Here is a 14,783-nt window from a genome sequence, read left to right on the forward strand (position 1 = left end):
TTAAAAAAAAAAAAGGTGGCTTTACAAATCCCACATTAATGGTAAGGCTGCATTCAGCCCACCAGAGCAATGTGAGCCACCTTTGCTTTGCCTCTACTGCTTTAGGAAGGGTGAAGGAGGATTTCCTGTAGGCTATTACTACTAAGTCTTTTCCTATTTGAACATGAATGTAGAAGCTGAAGTCTCTTTTGATCTCTTGAGGAAACTTTTGGAAGTTGCCACTTGTTTTTTTTTGTTGTTTTTGTTTGTTTGTTTGTTTTGATTAGTCTTGTTTTTCTACTTACCCTCTAGAATTACTTTCTGTAATTCTGGGCAGATTCAGGGTAGTTCTTATTCTCACTGGAGCTATACGGGCCTGCTAACATCTTGGAGCTGACCATTCTGGTGTGGGTCTGTTTGTTTGGGATCTTCAGTTTTTCAGGCTGCAAGTTTAGAATTTCATTTACAAAGCTTTACTCTAAAATGCTGCTGGGTAACTTCTGTGTTCCTACAACGTTTTGGTGGCAAGGAGGAGCTCCTGTTGGTGTGTCAGCTGGATGAACAGCTGCAGGGGGTCAGACTTCAGGCTCTGGATGCTCCCACTGAGAACAACCCCACACTTCTTTCCTTATCTTACTGTACGTGGGACATAGAGATTGAATTGAAGTGCCGGATTCCTTAGCTAGCACTGGAAGGGCTGTTATATAATTCAGTTTTTATATTCTTTTTAGTAAATACACCACTCTGCTTGAAGACAGTGAAAAGAGACTACGTCTGTTCCCATCCATGTATGTACCCTGAATCAAGTTATTACTGGGGGGAAAAAAAAAACACGCCACAGTTTGAATTCCATTCTGTGGGAAAATACCATAGTATACTGTGTAAAACAATGATGTGTCTCTTTCTGGTCTATCAGGAAACCTTCTGGGAGGTTAGAGGTCATACAGCTGATGGAGGCAATGGACAGCATGTTGGAAAAAGCTGGAGTAGATGAACTGATTGGAGTAACAGGACCTTTAGAGGTGGATAACTCACTCATACCCAGAAAAATAATATCGTTTTCCCTAGCATTTGTCTCAGTTGTGCCTAAGATGCCTCCAACCAGTTACTTTTTGCCCAAGTCATCTGTCTGTAGGTGCTGTCGTAAGTGAGAGTTCGCTCTCTTGAGCTTCTGGTTGTCTTTGATCCTTGAAGAACGAGCAGCTGCAAAAATGCCAGAAAGGAATGCATCTGGCACTACTATGGAGGAAATAAAGCAGTGGCTATCTCATCTCATCATTAGCAGACAGGCTGCTGTGTTTAAAAATGGATCTTTGGAAGCTTTCATTTGCCGAAACACATGTCAAAAAAATCTCTGTGCTTTGCTTAGGCTTACTTTTTATTATTCTTGCACAGTAACGGGGAAGGTTTAAATGGACAAAGTAGGATTTTTGAAAAATGTATAGCACTGCTTCAATATGAACTCCTGCTGGAGTTAGCAGAAAAGCTCCCACAGATGTTAATGGGAGGATAGAGCAAAACAAATTTGAAAAAGAACCTGTGAATGTGTGCGGGTTGGCTCTTTCTCTTCCCCATTAGCTCTTCAAGAGGGGAATTAGACTCAGAAGAATTTAGTGTACTGTGCCAGTCTCAGTTGATGATGATGAAGTCGATTTGCCAGCCTCTGCAAGGCTGGTGTTTGTCTCGTCTGTTTTGCCAGCTGCACAACATGCTGGAGCTGATGAAGGCGGAGCAGAACATCTACAACATAGTTTTCCATGAGCTGATTCGGCAGGTCAGCGTAGACTGCAAGGAGAGAGGACAGCTGCTTTCTAAACTCAGGTCATCATTTGCCAAGCACCCTTAATCCCTCTCTTGATTTATGGCAGTATCCTCTCAGGAGCAGCATTAGCTATTGCAGATCTTTCTTAATGTCACCGCCCAACAAAGCTAGCCTGTCACAATGTCATTGGCACGGGGTCTGATGCCAGAAGTGAAATAGGATTGCCCTACCTAGTTAACAACCAGTGCTAACGAACCACTGTTATGTAACCGGGAGCTTGAACCCTTGACACAACACTTGACAATGCGGGCACCTTAAGGGTGTGACTCTTAATGGAAGTTTTCACATGTGGGGTAGCTGAAACTACTCTTACAGCTGGGGTTCCTCTGCTCTTTTTCACCTCACACACAGATTAGCAGTATTTGTAGCAATTACATTGTTCCAGAGTTTTTTAAATCCCAAGTCCAAACAGTCAGAAGATGGCCCTCTAGATATGCTCCTGTGCAGTGAAAGGAATGGTTTTTGGATCTTCGCTTTCAGGAAAATTTCTATTTTTATTCTTTTTACTGAAGACAGAGGTATGTGGATCTCCTGGAGCGTATTCCTCAGCAGATAAAGACACTCTACAAAAAAATGATGGCTCAGCGACTGGTTGACAGACATATCACAGAAGAACTACTCTATTTTAAGGAGTGTGTTGCACAGCTGGCCAGGTCTGAATCCTTCTTGATCCTAAAAAGTTATCTCAATGCACTAAGCTTAGCATACTGGTTTTGTTCAGTTTTCAAACCTTCCTTCCATAGGAGCAGGCAATTATTTTTCTAATTTGAGCCAGAGCTACAGGGACCACACTTTAGCCTCCTCACACCATTAGTCTATGTTTTTACTGTCAGCTGTGCAGCATGGAAGCACAGAATAAGGGTTAAACCACCTGCTTTCCTTTGCACTTTGCACTCAAAGGGATTGCAGGAGCAATCTGCATGCGCAGGAATAAGAGGTCTTCAAAATGCTTTTCAGCTCTATAGTGAGCTGTTTGTCTATGGTGAGAGCAGTTTGTGTTTGGCAGAGCAGAGACCTTTGGGCTGGGGTAAGCTCATTTAGGCTGTTCCTTGCTGTTTCAGCGAACTATATGAGGTACGAGAACATGACTGCAAGGTGACCAAGGAAGCAGAAAAAGCTCAAAAGGAGCTAGCTGCAGCCATGCGAGAGGCAGAGGCAAATGCAAAGTAAGTTGCTTTCAAAGTTAAGGTTGGCAGATCTCTGCAGCATGCTGGTATCATTCTCCTGGCTGGGAAGAAGGGGAAGAGAGCTTGGCTCTTTGTGACAAATACTGTCATTTTTCTATAAGTTCTGAACTCCTCAAAGGGACAAGAAGCTGTTTAAAATGCTTCTAGTTTTAAATCATAGAAGTTGCATTTGTTGCTCAAGTGCTGCCATCCTCTTCACCCCACAACCACAGCTGGTAAGCTCATAGTCAAGTAAAGCCTGCGGCTTGGAACTTGTATGTAGACATCTTCAGATACCTAAAAAAAAAAAACTAAGTATTGAGGTGGTTGGTATCAGATTTGTGTTGATGTTTGGGATTTGCTTACAGGAATCTTGTGTCATGAAGAAAACAGCTAGTCTAGATCCAACAGAGATTTGTAAGAATACTGACTGGAAACTTGGAGTGAGGATATCAACACAATGGTGTTGTAGCAGCTCAGGGTAAAGGAACTGTGAATTCACATACTTATGAAGAAGGTGATCAAGGAAGGAAAGAGGGAGATGAGATGTCTTAGGAATTGGGAGAAACGCAGCAAATGTGAATAAGAAGTATGGACAAACTTCACTGTCTTTTTCTTCTAGCCTTTTGGAACAGTATCGAGAATTATACGAGCTACAGAGGAGAAGGCTGGAAGACCAGGTTCTGATGGTAGCTCAAGAGAGAGACATCTGGAGCTCGGCTGCACGTGACCTGGCTCTGATGGTAAGTATGGGAGGTCAGTGATACACTGCAAGGTATAGACCATCACAGCAGGCAGACTTGTTCCAAAAGCAAATTTCATCCCGAAGAATGTTTCTATTTAATCTAATTGGGTGCTAACACATCTCTTGCCCTCATTTACTGAGCACTGTTGTATTTCATGTTTTATTTGGTTCGTTCCAGCTGATTCACACAGCATTTTTAGTACAGGCCTCCAGATTTTGTGCAGGAAGAACTATGAAATGAGTTTTTCCAGTTGGAGATGAGTTTGAGAAGTTTCCTTCTTCTCTTTCTTCTATAACTTGGAATATTGTAGCCTGATTCCTTAAGCTTCACTAAATAGCATTCTTGGATAACTCTGCTTCCTTGCTTGTGTGCTTTGCTTGTTTGTGATCTTTTACTTTTTCCTTGATAAAGTTTCAAATTTATTAGCAGACCTACCTTCTTGGTCTGTCTTGTGGATAAGAAGTTTATTTCTGAGGTAAGTGGTTTCATCTGCTTGCACTCTATGTCACTGATGGTAGAGCTTCACATTACTATCAGATGTCCCTTCTCTCAAAAGACAACAGTGAAAATAATGTTTCTTTCAGATAATAGAAAGAAACCAGCTCACATTGGTTCGCAGGCTTCATATAAGTGGGAAGGCTCTGACCAAAGTTCTCAAGCATTTCATAGTCCTTCTGGCCTCAAAGGTACCTGTTCAAAGTGTTTGTGTGTGTGATGCATGTAGCACTCTGGTACTCAGTAAAGCATTCAGTACTTTTGCTGTTACTAGAACTTTTAAATCTTGATCTAGTTTTGAACAAGCGTTAAAACTTGAATTTACTCATTGTCTTTCCAGTTCCCTTTCTCGTTACTCCATATCCTCTTTCCTCTACCTCAAGCTTTTCTTTTTCCTCTTTTTTTCCTTCTTTGTGTTATCTTTCCCTCTCCTTGTTCCATCACCGTAAAACCAAACAGATCCAGGTTAGTGAAATTTTGTCTTTGAAGGTATATAGTTGCATGGCCTCTATGTAGCGTGCATGCAGCAGACAGTCAAGTGCTCACTTCTGGAATGCCTGGGAAGTGTGAGCCAACTTAGTCCTGCATGAAAGGGGTTGTGAGGCTGTGCTGTGGAATTATAAAAATTTCCCGGATCTCTGATATATAAATATATCTCAAAATACCTAGACTGAAGGGAGAACTCCTTCAACTCAGATCAGAACAGTCACAACATTTGTTTTCCCATTCAATGGCTGCAGGATCTGAGAGACCTTGCTGATCTACAGGAGGAGACCGAGCAGTTCAAAGGAATATTAGGTCATGTTGGAGCAGAGATAGAGCATTTGGAGGAGTCCAGCAAGGAAAAACTGCAAATTGTGCACAGAAACCTCAACAAGTGGCTTCAGTACCAACACAGTAACTTGTGAGTGGCCCGAAGGGACTGGGAGTAGTAGTTGTTTCCCTTTTGCCCCATGGCAGCAAGTCAAAGCATGCACAGAATTCCTGACTAAGATGTAGTGAGATTTGTTACAATCTTCAATTTTCATATCCCTCATTGCTCTGCTTTTATGATTGACATGTTTACTTTGATAATTGGGTCCTTAGTGGAAGCTCCAAAGTGATACTGTATCTTTGTGGCTGAATTCAGTGGTGAGGTTACTGCTGACTCCAGTAGAGCAAGGATTTTACCTTCCTACTAGGAGCCAGAGTTCTCTTTTTGCAGATGTGATTGCCATGACAGAATTGTTCTGTTTCGTTTGGTTCATTTTAACACTCATGACACTTGCATTCATGCTTCAGCAGAGCAGTGAAGATACAAAATGAGACTGTAAGGCACATGAGGTTCCAAATGCAAGGTCTTCTTGTATGTTAATGTATATTTTGCAGACTTTTTGATAGTCCATCATGGTATGTTAAATAAAGGACAAATGCAAGTGCAAAATCCAGAAATGGACACTGTATGCACTAACAAAGATGTCATTTTACATATTTCACTCGTATGTTAATAACTGATTTTCTTAACTACTATGTGTTTGCATTATATTGAGTGACTTAGCCTTACCAGCTAAATAAGGCTTGGTGTTTTTGGCTTTTTTTTCCAAGTTACAATTTGTATCACAAACTTGGCATGCATACAGTATATCTTGACCTTGGTTTTACATAAGCCACCACAGGATTTTTTTCTCTCAGCTCTCATGCCTTTTTTTCTGCTTAGTTCCTTTCAGATGAAAGAAGAGCTATTGGATGAGATCTTAGAAGATACGAAGCTCTTAATAAATGTAAGATTTCTGGAGGTTGGACATACTACTGAACGGTATATGCTCAGCAAATGACTGCTTGCTGTCAGTATCTATGCCCATCACAAATGTGAATGAAAACACATCAACTGACATCTCTTGTTCTGAAGCTTCAACCAAGAATCTACACATGAAAAGTTGTAACTGACCAGTGCTGCAGCTCAGCCATTAGACTTACCCACATTTGAGCACTGACTGCCAGTTCTGGTGACTGATAGATTATATTAATCTGTAGAAGCATTCACAGTTGTCATCCTCATGGAGTAAGTTTCCAACTTATACTACTTACTATGACATCTTGATGCTCATGAATTCCTCATTGTTCTCTTACCTGATTTCTACCACCTTTCCATTGTAGCCAAGGGGTGGTCCAGCTTTTGGGGACACAGTAAGCCTGTTGCTTTTCTTTCAGATGCTGAAGGAAGACATACAGCTGTATGCAGGGGAGACATATCTAGCCAAGACTGAAAGTCTCAGGAGTGCTGCCAGCATACAGGAACACTGGACAGAGCTAGGAGAAACGGTGCTGAGTCGACACCGGTACTTAACTGGAGCATTGCCTCCACAGCTCACTGCCCTGGAAGAAATAAACCAAAGTGCATGTGAACTCTATCAGCAATATAATATAAGGATAAGTGGGAATAATGGTAAGAAATAACCATTTTTGCAGTTCAGTCTTTCTTTGGATATGCCAGGGAAGTAGCAGGTAATAAGGGACCAGTTAGTATAATCTGCACTGATTTTTTTCCTAAGGTAATGTCTGATCCCTACATATATTTCAGTAACCAAAAACATGGGAGGTATAAACTTTGAGAAACTTGACTCTTGATTGCACAAAGAATATCTGGAATCTGAAATGCAATGCAATACAACCAAAGAAAATTGCAGTACAAAGAAGACATAAGCTGTGTTAAATTCAGAGCATGTGTAGTTTGTGATTGGGTGAATTATGTGTGGAAAAGAAATCAAATGCACAATAAAAGAATAGATGTTTAAGCTTGAAAGCAAAATGTCACTTTAGAATTCATTAACCTGATAATAATGTTTCAGAGGGTAATACTTTTTTACTACCTTATCATTAAGACAAAGTTATCTAAATTTAGATATTGATTTATACTGATAATAAATTATGCAAATGTTTTTCTTGCTGATATAAAATTATCACGTTCTGCTTAAGATAACAAACACTTGTTGGGTAATTTTTTCTTTTTCAACATTTTCAACATTTGCCTCTCCTAGGCCTTGACTCATTTCTGATTTCAGAATTGTTTCATCTCTGGTGTTTTTTTAGTCATCTTGTTTTCTTTTAGAAGACTAAACTGAATGTGTCTAGAACCACTGCTCATGTTTTCTAAGCTGCTTCTCATTCTGTCATCTTAGTCTTTCATAATGTTACCATTTGTTTTTTCCTACGTTATGCTGCATTTTATATTTCTGCTAAAAGAAACGGTATACTGTAAGTCTGTCCAACCTAAAAGACAGCTGAAAGAAGTAAATACTCCTAGCAGTTCTCATTAAAAAGTAAAGCAAGGAAAAAGAAGCAGGGACGTAATTGGCCAGATACCATGGCAAAAAGTTAACAGCAGGTTGTCAGAAGTCTTTGTATTTATTAGTGGTCTGAACAAAGGTTTAGGTGGCATAGTGCTGACATCTGATACAAAATTGCTTCCATCAGTAAAGTCCAGAAAAAGGAGGCTTGGCTTATTTTAACAAAGGTTTTGGGAACTGGATCTCAGTAAAGGTATTCTCTTCCTCCATACAAGGCAGTGTATTTGAATTGCTTAGACTCATTTCTACTCTTCTCCTGCCTCTGAGAAGAGACAAGGTATTTCATCTCTTTACATTGCAGCTACAGATAAAGAAAGGTGAAAAAGAAAGTGGCTACAAGAAATAGAGGAGAGAAAACACTGAAAACGTTGTAATTATTATTTTGTTCTGTAAGGCAATGATACTCATTTACCTGAAATATTTATTATCTGCTAAGATTAGGTTACCTGATCTCAAGCACCGCATGGCAGAAATACAAAAGGTTTAGTATTTGTTGACAAGGATTAAAGATGCAGAGAGAACAACGGCATATGAGATTGAAATTTATAAATTTTCACTTAAGACCTTTGCTCTTCCTTGATCATTTCTCAAAATTATACTATTTTGTAAGATCAAGTTTTTGGCTCCGAACTTGGTGGCTGGGACCACAGTGACCTCTCCATTGAGATCCTGTCAGCTCTTCTCTTTTGCTGTAGACCTGATTGTAAGATAAAAGTAGTCTTCCCAAAGCAAATTTGTCTAGTTGTGGGGCTTCCACAGTATGTTCTGGTACCATCCAACCTTCTGAGGCTAACTTATTTTCTTTCTCACCAGTCTGAGCATCCCAACATTGCTTCATTGCATGACAAATAATCCAGAGTAGAAGTTAACCTGTTCCATACCACAGCAGTACAGTGTTGAAATTGAGTCATTAAAATGTTTCAAAAACGGTAATTACCTCCACGTGTGTAATGTGTTATCTTTGAAACAAGGTGTCATGAAAACCAGGGCCTTAGCAGGATTTAAAGACTAAACACTGGACATCAGGAGCAACCACTCTTAATTTCAAGCATACTTCCAGCAATCAAAGAATATCCATCAGCATATGCCAGATGAGTGAATGAACATGTGATTTGCTGTCTTATCCGGATATTTTTGCATATCTACGTATAGTGTATCTCTTTTGAAGAGCTTTTTTTAAGAGTTCTATTAAGCCGTCACATTTCTTTATGCAACAAGTCAAATCTGCCAAGACAAGAAGGAAAGTCGGCTTCACATCAAGCAGATTTTCTTTCAACTTGCTTTTAATTCAGTGTTTCCTAAACAGTTTGTTCTTAGTGCTAATTTTAGACAGATCTCACGTAGGCTGTTCATCCCTCTTGGCAAAGGACTTTGAATTGAGCCTTGTTTTTGTTGGCTGAAAGAATGTAATTAAAGGTTTGTATTTTCTTCCCCTCCAGGCACAGCCAGATTTTTGACAGTCTTGGTGAGAAGCATGGAAGATTGGTTGTTCAAGGTGCAAAAGCAAACGCGAGGTTCTGGCATGCATGAAACTGAACTGCAGGCATTTTATCACATGATTCCTTTGTGGTTGGCTCAAGTGGATGCATTAATGAGCATTATAGGCTCCAGCCAGTTGCATAAAACTGAAAATGTTATGAAACTGCAATTCCCGTAAGGACAGAGGTGTTAATTGTGCCTTATACATTAAACTACGTGCATAAGAAAAGAAAAATGTTGTTTTGTGGGGACTCTGGCACAAGAAACTGGCAGTGGGAACTGATCAGCTGAAGTGTTAAAATGATTGGTGGCTGCATTTCATTTGCTGTGATTTGGCCATTTGCTTTGACTTGGCAATATCTGTTGAGACAGTTGGTGGCTACAATATAATTCCTGGAACATCACTGTCTTTCCTAGCATGCCACCTATTTGGAGATCTTGGCATTTGAAGAAAAAAATACAATTTGCGATTAATTTACAGTCAGATTTGTGGGGGCATACTTCTCATCGTGCTCTGTCTTTGGCAAATATCAGGAAGTAAAGTATTTGCAGAGCACGTGCATAACATATATGTTAGAGATTATTTGCAAATGACAAGCTCGCCCACAACCACAGTGTTAATAAAACTGCTTGTGCCACGTCCCCAGCATCTGGTATGCTCAATGTTATTTTCCTTGAGCTGGGAACAAAGGTGTCTTTGAGACAGGAGATCCCTGGGTGTGGTGCATTAGATGTCACTTTGTCTCTGAATTATTTCTTTTTAAGGGTGGTACCTAGAGAATTTTTTAAGAGGATTCAGCAATGGATTTTGTCCGTGAATACTGAGGTTGAGAAGAGCACCACACATCTTAATGAAGAAGTAAGTGGAAGCAAGTAAAGCGCTGTATTTAGGATTCACTCTTTCCTCTAATTTTTGTCTGGACAGACCACAGCTGAGAGGAATGCCTGTTTCTCCTTTAACATCTTCTTTCTTGTTTGAGTTGTGGGAACGTATCAAGGCTACTAAAAATAGTGCACTACACAGTGCATCAACAGAATTATGTTTTGCTAATCTTCAGCAAGCTTTTCCTTTGGAATAATGTTGATATTTCCTGTTCAGAGAACTGTTTTGACTGCTAGCTCTCTGTTTTTGATGGTTTTTTTTGTGTGTGTTTGTTAGTGAAGTTCTCACTGTGTATCTTCTAAACATTTTACAAGTACAATGTGTGATTTTTAGTTTGCTGCTGAAATATGGACAAGAATGCCACATAGCTGATAAAGAGTTCATGTTGCTGAACAAACACTTTGCAGAAAGATAGATCCACAGCAGGAAAATATTTGTTGGTAATAGGAATGAATATAGAAGAGAAAAAAATGGATAAATGTTTCTGTTATTAGGTCAGCTTGAGTTAGGGTAGAATATTGGCTTAAGCAAAATGCACTGAGTTCAGACTACTTGATAAGATCGTTCACTTATTACTGGTTTATATTTGCTCTGATGTTTTGTGCAGGTGACTGAACTGCACAGAAACCTGACCCTGTGGCTGGTGAATTTGCTGCAATATGTGATAGCGGATCGCTTGTGCTGTGAGTGTCCCCAGCAGCAAGAGTCAGACTTTGAGCTTGGCAAGGACCTCAGTCTTCACAGTGCTCAGGAACTACAGGAAGAAGCAGAAAAGCTGGTTGCCAAGATGTGTGGACTGTCTGGTTCTATAATCAGGTATGAACAGAGACTTTCAATTTTGACTAAAGGAGGCTAATCGAAGAAAAATGCGTAATGTGCCAAAAGATTCCTTGAGGCAGCAGATCTGATAAATTTGGTTTTCTTAAATCTTTTCCTAGGTTCTAAATGGTCCTTACTAGAATTTGGAGGGAGCCTAGTAAGATAGGCATATCTAAAGAGAATGGCAGTATCTGCTTTATACCTGGTACTGCTATAAAACATGCATCTGTAACTCTCTGTCTACTCTTCTGAGCACCACCTCTGGAGGATGTAAAGCAGTATAGGCAGTGAGTCTGCAGTCCAGGTCACCTGGAGCAAAACTTGCATCTGTGTTCTTATTTCCTCTATGGGCTAGTACAGTACAGGCACAAACAAGCTGATTGGAAGGTCACTGTGTGAGTGGTGCAGGTGAGGATTCCTCTCTGGTGCAGAAGTCTATAGATAGCTCATACATCTTGCTGACAGCAACAGGATGCTGACTGAAAGGCAGAAAGCATTTGAGGGCACTCCTACAGTGTCAGTGACCTTCTCCATCTTTGCAGCTGCTGCCGTGAGATTGTCAGCGCAATTGTTCGGAAGAAACGGTCGGAGAAGGATGCAGAGGCTGATTTTGAGCTAGAGGAGCTGAATAAACTCAAGGTAAAAGGCCACTATGTTTCCAGCTGTCTAGGTCTGTACCTCGATGAGACCACATTTGCTTTGTGAAAGGTAAAGAAAAATAAATGTGGTGACTTTCAAGGAGGAAGACTCTTACTACTCCAGTGAACTACCCTGATCCCTCAAATTTCCAACTGACTCCACAAAAGTAGAAAGTGGATAAAACTGAACATGACTCAGTTTTAATATTTTCCTTATCTCATTTCAGGATATCCTGCTAGATTTATTCCGTATGAATGACAGTAGATTCACCTCTACATTAGAGCTTGTCAGAGCCATGTATATTGAGATTTGAGCAGTGCTTGGGAATTTCTGGAGGTGTTTGGTGCAGTATACCATTATACAGACTTTGTTGAAGTGTTTTGCTGTCAGCTATCCTACCTTCTGTCTCCTTGACTCTATACTTGAGTTCTTACTGAAAGTATATGTTGATGGTGGCATCTTTATTTGAAGCAGTGCAAGGAGCATGATAGCGTGTACATTTCTTCCTCTGGTAATAGCTACCATTGTCATCTTCAGTGTTTAGCCAAGCTTCGTCTGTGTTTTAGGAACCTGAGATATAGACCCTTCCTAAAGCCCAACACTGCACTGAGCACAGAACGGATGAGATTTTTACAAGGAATTCAAGAAGCTTCTTTTCAGGGACTGGGATACATGAGCTTCTGTTCTGTGTTAGCTTTGCAAGTGGAAAAAGTAAACTTTCAGATTTTCTTTCACTTCTCCCCACGTGGGCTGGGACAGTGGTCTAACAGAGACATTCTGTGCTTGCCTGAGGTGGAGCTTGTTGAAGGAATTGAGTGATTAGAGAGTGATGGATACCATATCTGGAAGCTTGGAGAAATGTCTTCCATTTGCTCTGTGAGGTGTGAATGGAAGGGTCCATTCATGTCCCTGGGATGGATAAAGATAGAAAGATGGAATTATTTAACTGACTGAATAACTATGATCACAGATTTTTTTTCTTTTTTTGATAATGCCTCTTTTCTGTTATGTCTTCTCAGACTGAGTGCTGTAATTGGATTCAAGTGTGTAGCCTTCTCCTTTCAGAGATCAAAGGCACTCCAGTCTCCTTTCTGCATTTAGAAGAACTGAGAAACCTCTTTGGATCAGAGGTATATATTGACTGCATTTGCTGTTCTAGATTGAACCAGTTTGAATGAAGATCTGCTTAAAAATTTCTAAATGAAGTAGCTATGATTCAGTTTGAAGGAACATCTAGCATGGAGACCTCCACGTACTCAAAGCTGCAGTGAAAGCTTTGAAGAATGAAGACTGTAAACTGGTTAAAAATCACTGCTTCTTGTGAGGGTATTACTGAGACAAAACTGAAGCTTCGCTGAAGCTACGAGGTATTACTGCACTGGTAGAACAGTTCAGCATGGTGCCTGCTAGCTTTTGCTTCATCCTTTGGTGTGGGCTTTGGCTAGAATTCTTTTGGTTGGCTTGCCCAAATCAGGCTGAACTTCTGGATGGGTGTCTGACACTGCCTGTGACAATTATGTGTTTTATAAATGGCTGTCCTGGCATTGATGTAATGTCATACGTAACAACCTAAATCAGATAACAAGGAAATAGTTTTAGATCTATTATCATGCACAAATTATTTGCATCAGCTCTCCATTCAGTCCTCAAGCAAAGTGATGTTTGTTGTAACTGTATACTTATGACTAATATGTCAGTTCTACAGTATACTGCCACTGCTGTAGGCCATGTGTTGCCTTTTTTTTCTCTATACAATGGCCTATAAAAAGCAAATATACCACAGTGGGTTCTGCTTATGAAATATATGAAGTCCAAGTCTAAATGTGTGCAAGAAGTCGTCAGAATCAGCCATTTTGCCTGGGTTATTTGGATGGACAAAAGGGACTTTTGGTACTAACCAAATTATTGTGGTGCCTTACAGGAATTGCAGTTGAAACTTAAGGACACTATCATTTCCTCAACTCAAGAAGGGCTTAAAGCTGATGATGCCAATAGTGAAAAGAAACCAATAATAGAGAAAGAAACATCAACAGTAAAGGAGAAAATTCACCTTATGCAGGTGACGGTAGTAGCTGCAATATGCTACTTTCCAGCAGAGTTGGGATTTTTCTATTGCTTGGTGCATGTGATGGGATACATGGCTTTTTACCTGCCGTGAGTGTCACTGAGCTAGTGATATTTCTCCTATTTCTTGTTCATTTTCTCTCTTAGGAGCAACCAGGTGCTAGTACAGATGATATGAGTGAAGGTGATGAAGCTACTGCAGATGTGATCAGATATGTAGGAGAAGACTCCAACATCCACCTGAAGTCCTTGAAGTCAGACATCATTTCAGTTACAGGGGTAGGAATCTCCACTACACTAATGTTTTTAGCACATGTGGCAGAGATTTAGAGCTGGGTTTTAGCTGTCTATTTAGACTCCGTTGTCAGACACTGTTTAATGTTTAATGGACCTGCTGCATGGTGAAGGGTGCTGGTGTTCTCATTTCTCTCTTCTTGCTACTACAAAATATTAATTAGCACAATTTCTGCTGCCTCAGTTTATCCATGTGGCTCATGCATTCCTGCCCTGTACCGTGAACTTGGGACCAGTAACAGGTGATGTGTGTAGACTGAACCAGGACTACCATCAGAGACTGAATGTTGCCAGCACTTCCTGGGATGGTAAAAATAATATGGTGCTGAACACACAGAAGAACAGATTCAGGGATATTCAGAACAGTAGGAGTGCAAGAACTTCAGGTTGCTTTTGGCCAACTGTGCCTCCTGGGTCTCCATTTTTTCCACTTAACTTTGGGATTGTACTCTTTGGAAGAGTAGTCCAGGCTAAAGGCATCAGTTTGTAAAGTTGCTCTTCAGAAGTCATACAGTTTGCCTTCTCCAGTCACTTCCTGGCTAGTCAGACCTGCAGAGCAGATCCCAGATATACATGAACTGTGGAGCTTTAGCAAATTGTTAGTGGATGGTGCTACTCCTTAAGTATGCTGCATTGTAAAGTGTGCCTTGCTCTCAATGCTTTAGAGGCAGGCAGGTAGTGCAGTGATGGTGAGAGACTCAGGAGTGTGTCTTTATGGACTCAGATTGGTTAGTAAAAATGAGTCTCTGGAAATCATAGTAACATTACTAAGCTTAGACAAAGAGTCTTTTCACAGAATCACAGAATTGTAGGGGTTGGAAGGGACTTCTAGAGATCATCAAGACCAACCCCCCTGCCAAAGCAGGTTCCCTACACCAGGTCGCACAGGTAGGCGTCCAGGCGAGACTTGAATATCTCCAGAGAAGGAGACTCTACAACCCCCCTGGGCAGCCTGTTCCAGTGCTCCGTCACCCTCACCGTGAAGAAGTTCTTACGCACATTCGTGCGAAACTTCCTGTGCTGCAGCTTATGTCCGTTTCCCCTCGTCCTGTCTCCACGTACCACTGAAAA

At 40.6% G+C, this 14,783-nt stretch overlaps 1 protein-coding gene across 1 annotated transcript in view; it reads left to right on the forward strand.

Moving 5' to 3' along the window:
• Positions 1 to 13,748, forward strand: part of LOC104912386 (axonemal dynein light chain domain-containing protein 1-like) — a 14,513-nt gene extending 765 nt beyond the window's left edge. The window contains exons 2-18 of the mRNA XM_019618384.1: positions 693 to 767; positions 896 to 1,001; positions 1,679 to 1,800; positions 2,314 to 2,454; positions 2,863 to 2,967; positions 3,590 to 3,710; positions 4,298 to 4,399; positions 4,949 to 5,112; positions 5,905 to 5,968; positions 6,399 to 6,633; positions 8,974 to 9,187; positions 9,779 to 9,872; positions 10,504 to 10,712; positions 11,258 to 11,354; positions 12,374 to 12,484; positions 13,276 to 13,413; positions 13,566 to 13,748. Of these exons, the coding sequence (XP_019473929.1) occupies positions 693 to 767; positions 896 to 1,001; positions 1,679 to 1,800; positions 2,314 to 2,454; positions 2,863 to 2,967; positions 3,590 to 3,710; positions 4,298 to 4,399; positions 4,949 to 5,112; positions 5,905 to 5,968; positions 6,399 to 6,633; positions 8,974 to 9,187; positions 9,779 to 9,872; positions 10,504 to 10,712; positions 11,258 to 11,354; positions 12,374 to 12,484; positions 13,276 to 13,413; positions 13,566 to 13,748 (2,281 nt within the window). The remainder of the gene's footprint in view (positions 1 to 692; positions 768 to 895; positions 1,002 to 1,678; positions 1,801 to 2,313; positions 2,455 to 2,862; positions 2,968 to 3,589; positions 3,711 to 4,297; positions 4,400 to 4,948; positions 5,113 to 5,904; positions 5,969 to 6,398; positions 6,634 to 8,973; positions 9,188 to 9,778; positions 9,873 to 10,503; positions 10,713 to 11,257; positions 11,355 to 12,373; positions 12,485 to 13,275; positions 13,414 to 13,565) is intronic.
• Positions 13,749 to 14,783: the final 1,035 nt, after the last annotated feature.

This window comes from Meleagris gallopavo, chromosome 10 (assembly GCF_000146605.3).
Source record: "Meleagris gallopavo isolate NT-WF06-2002-E0010 breed Aviagen turkey brand Nicholas breeding stock chromosome 10, Turkey_5.1, whole genome shotgun sequence".
Classification (NCBI taxonomy): domain Eukaryota; kingdom Metazoa; phylum Chordata; class Aves; order Galliformes; family Phasianidae; genus Meleagris; species Meleagris gallopavo.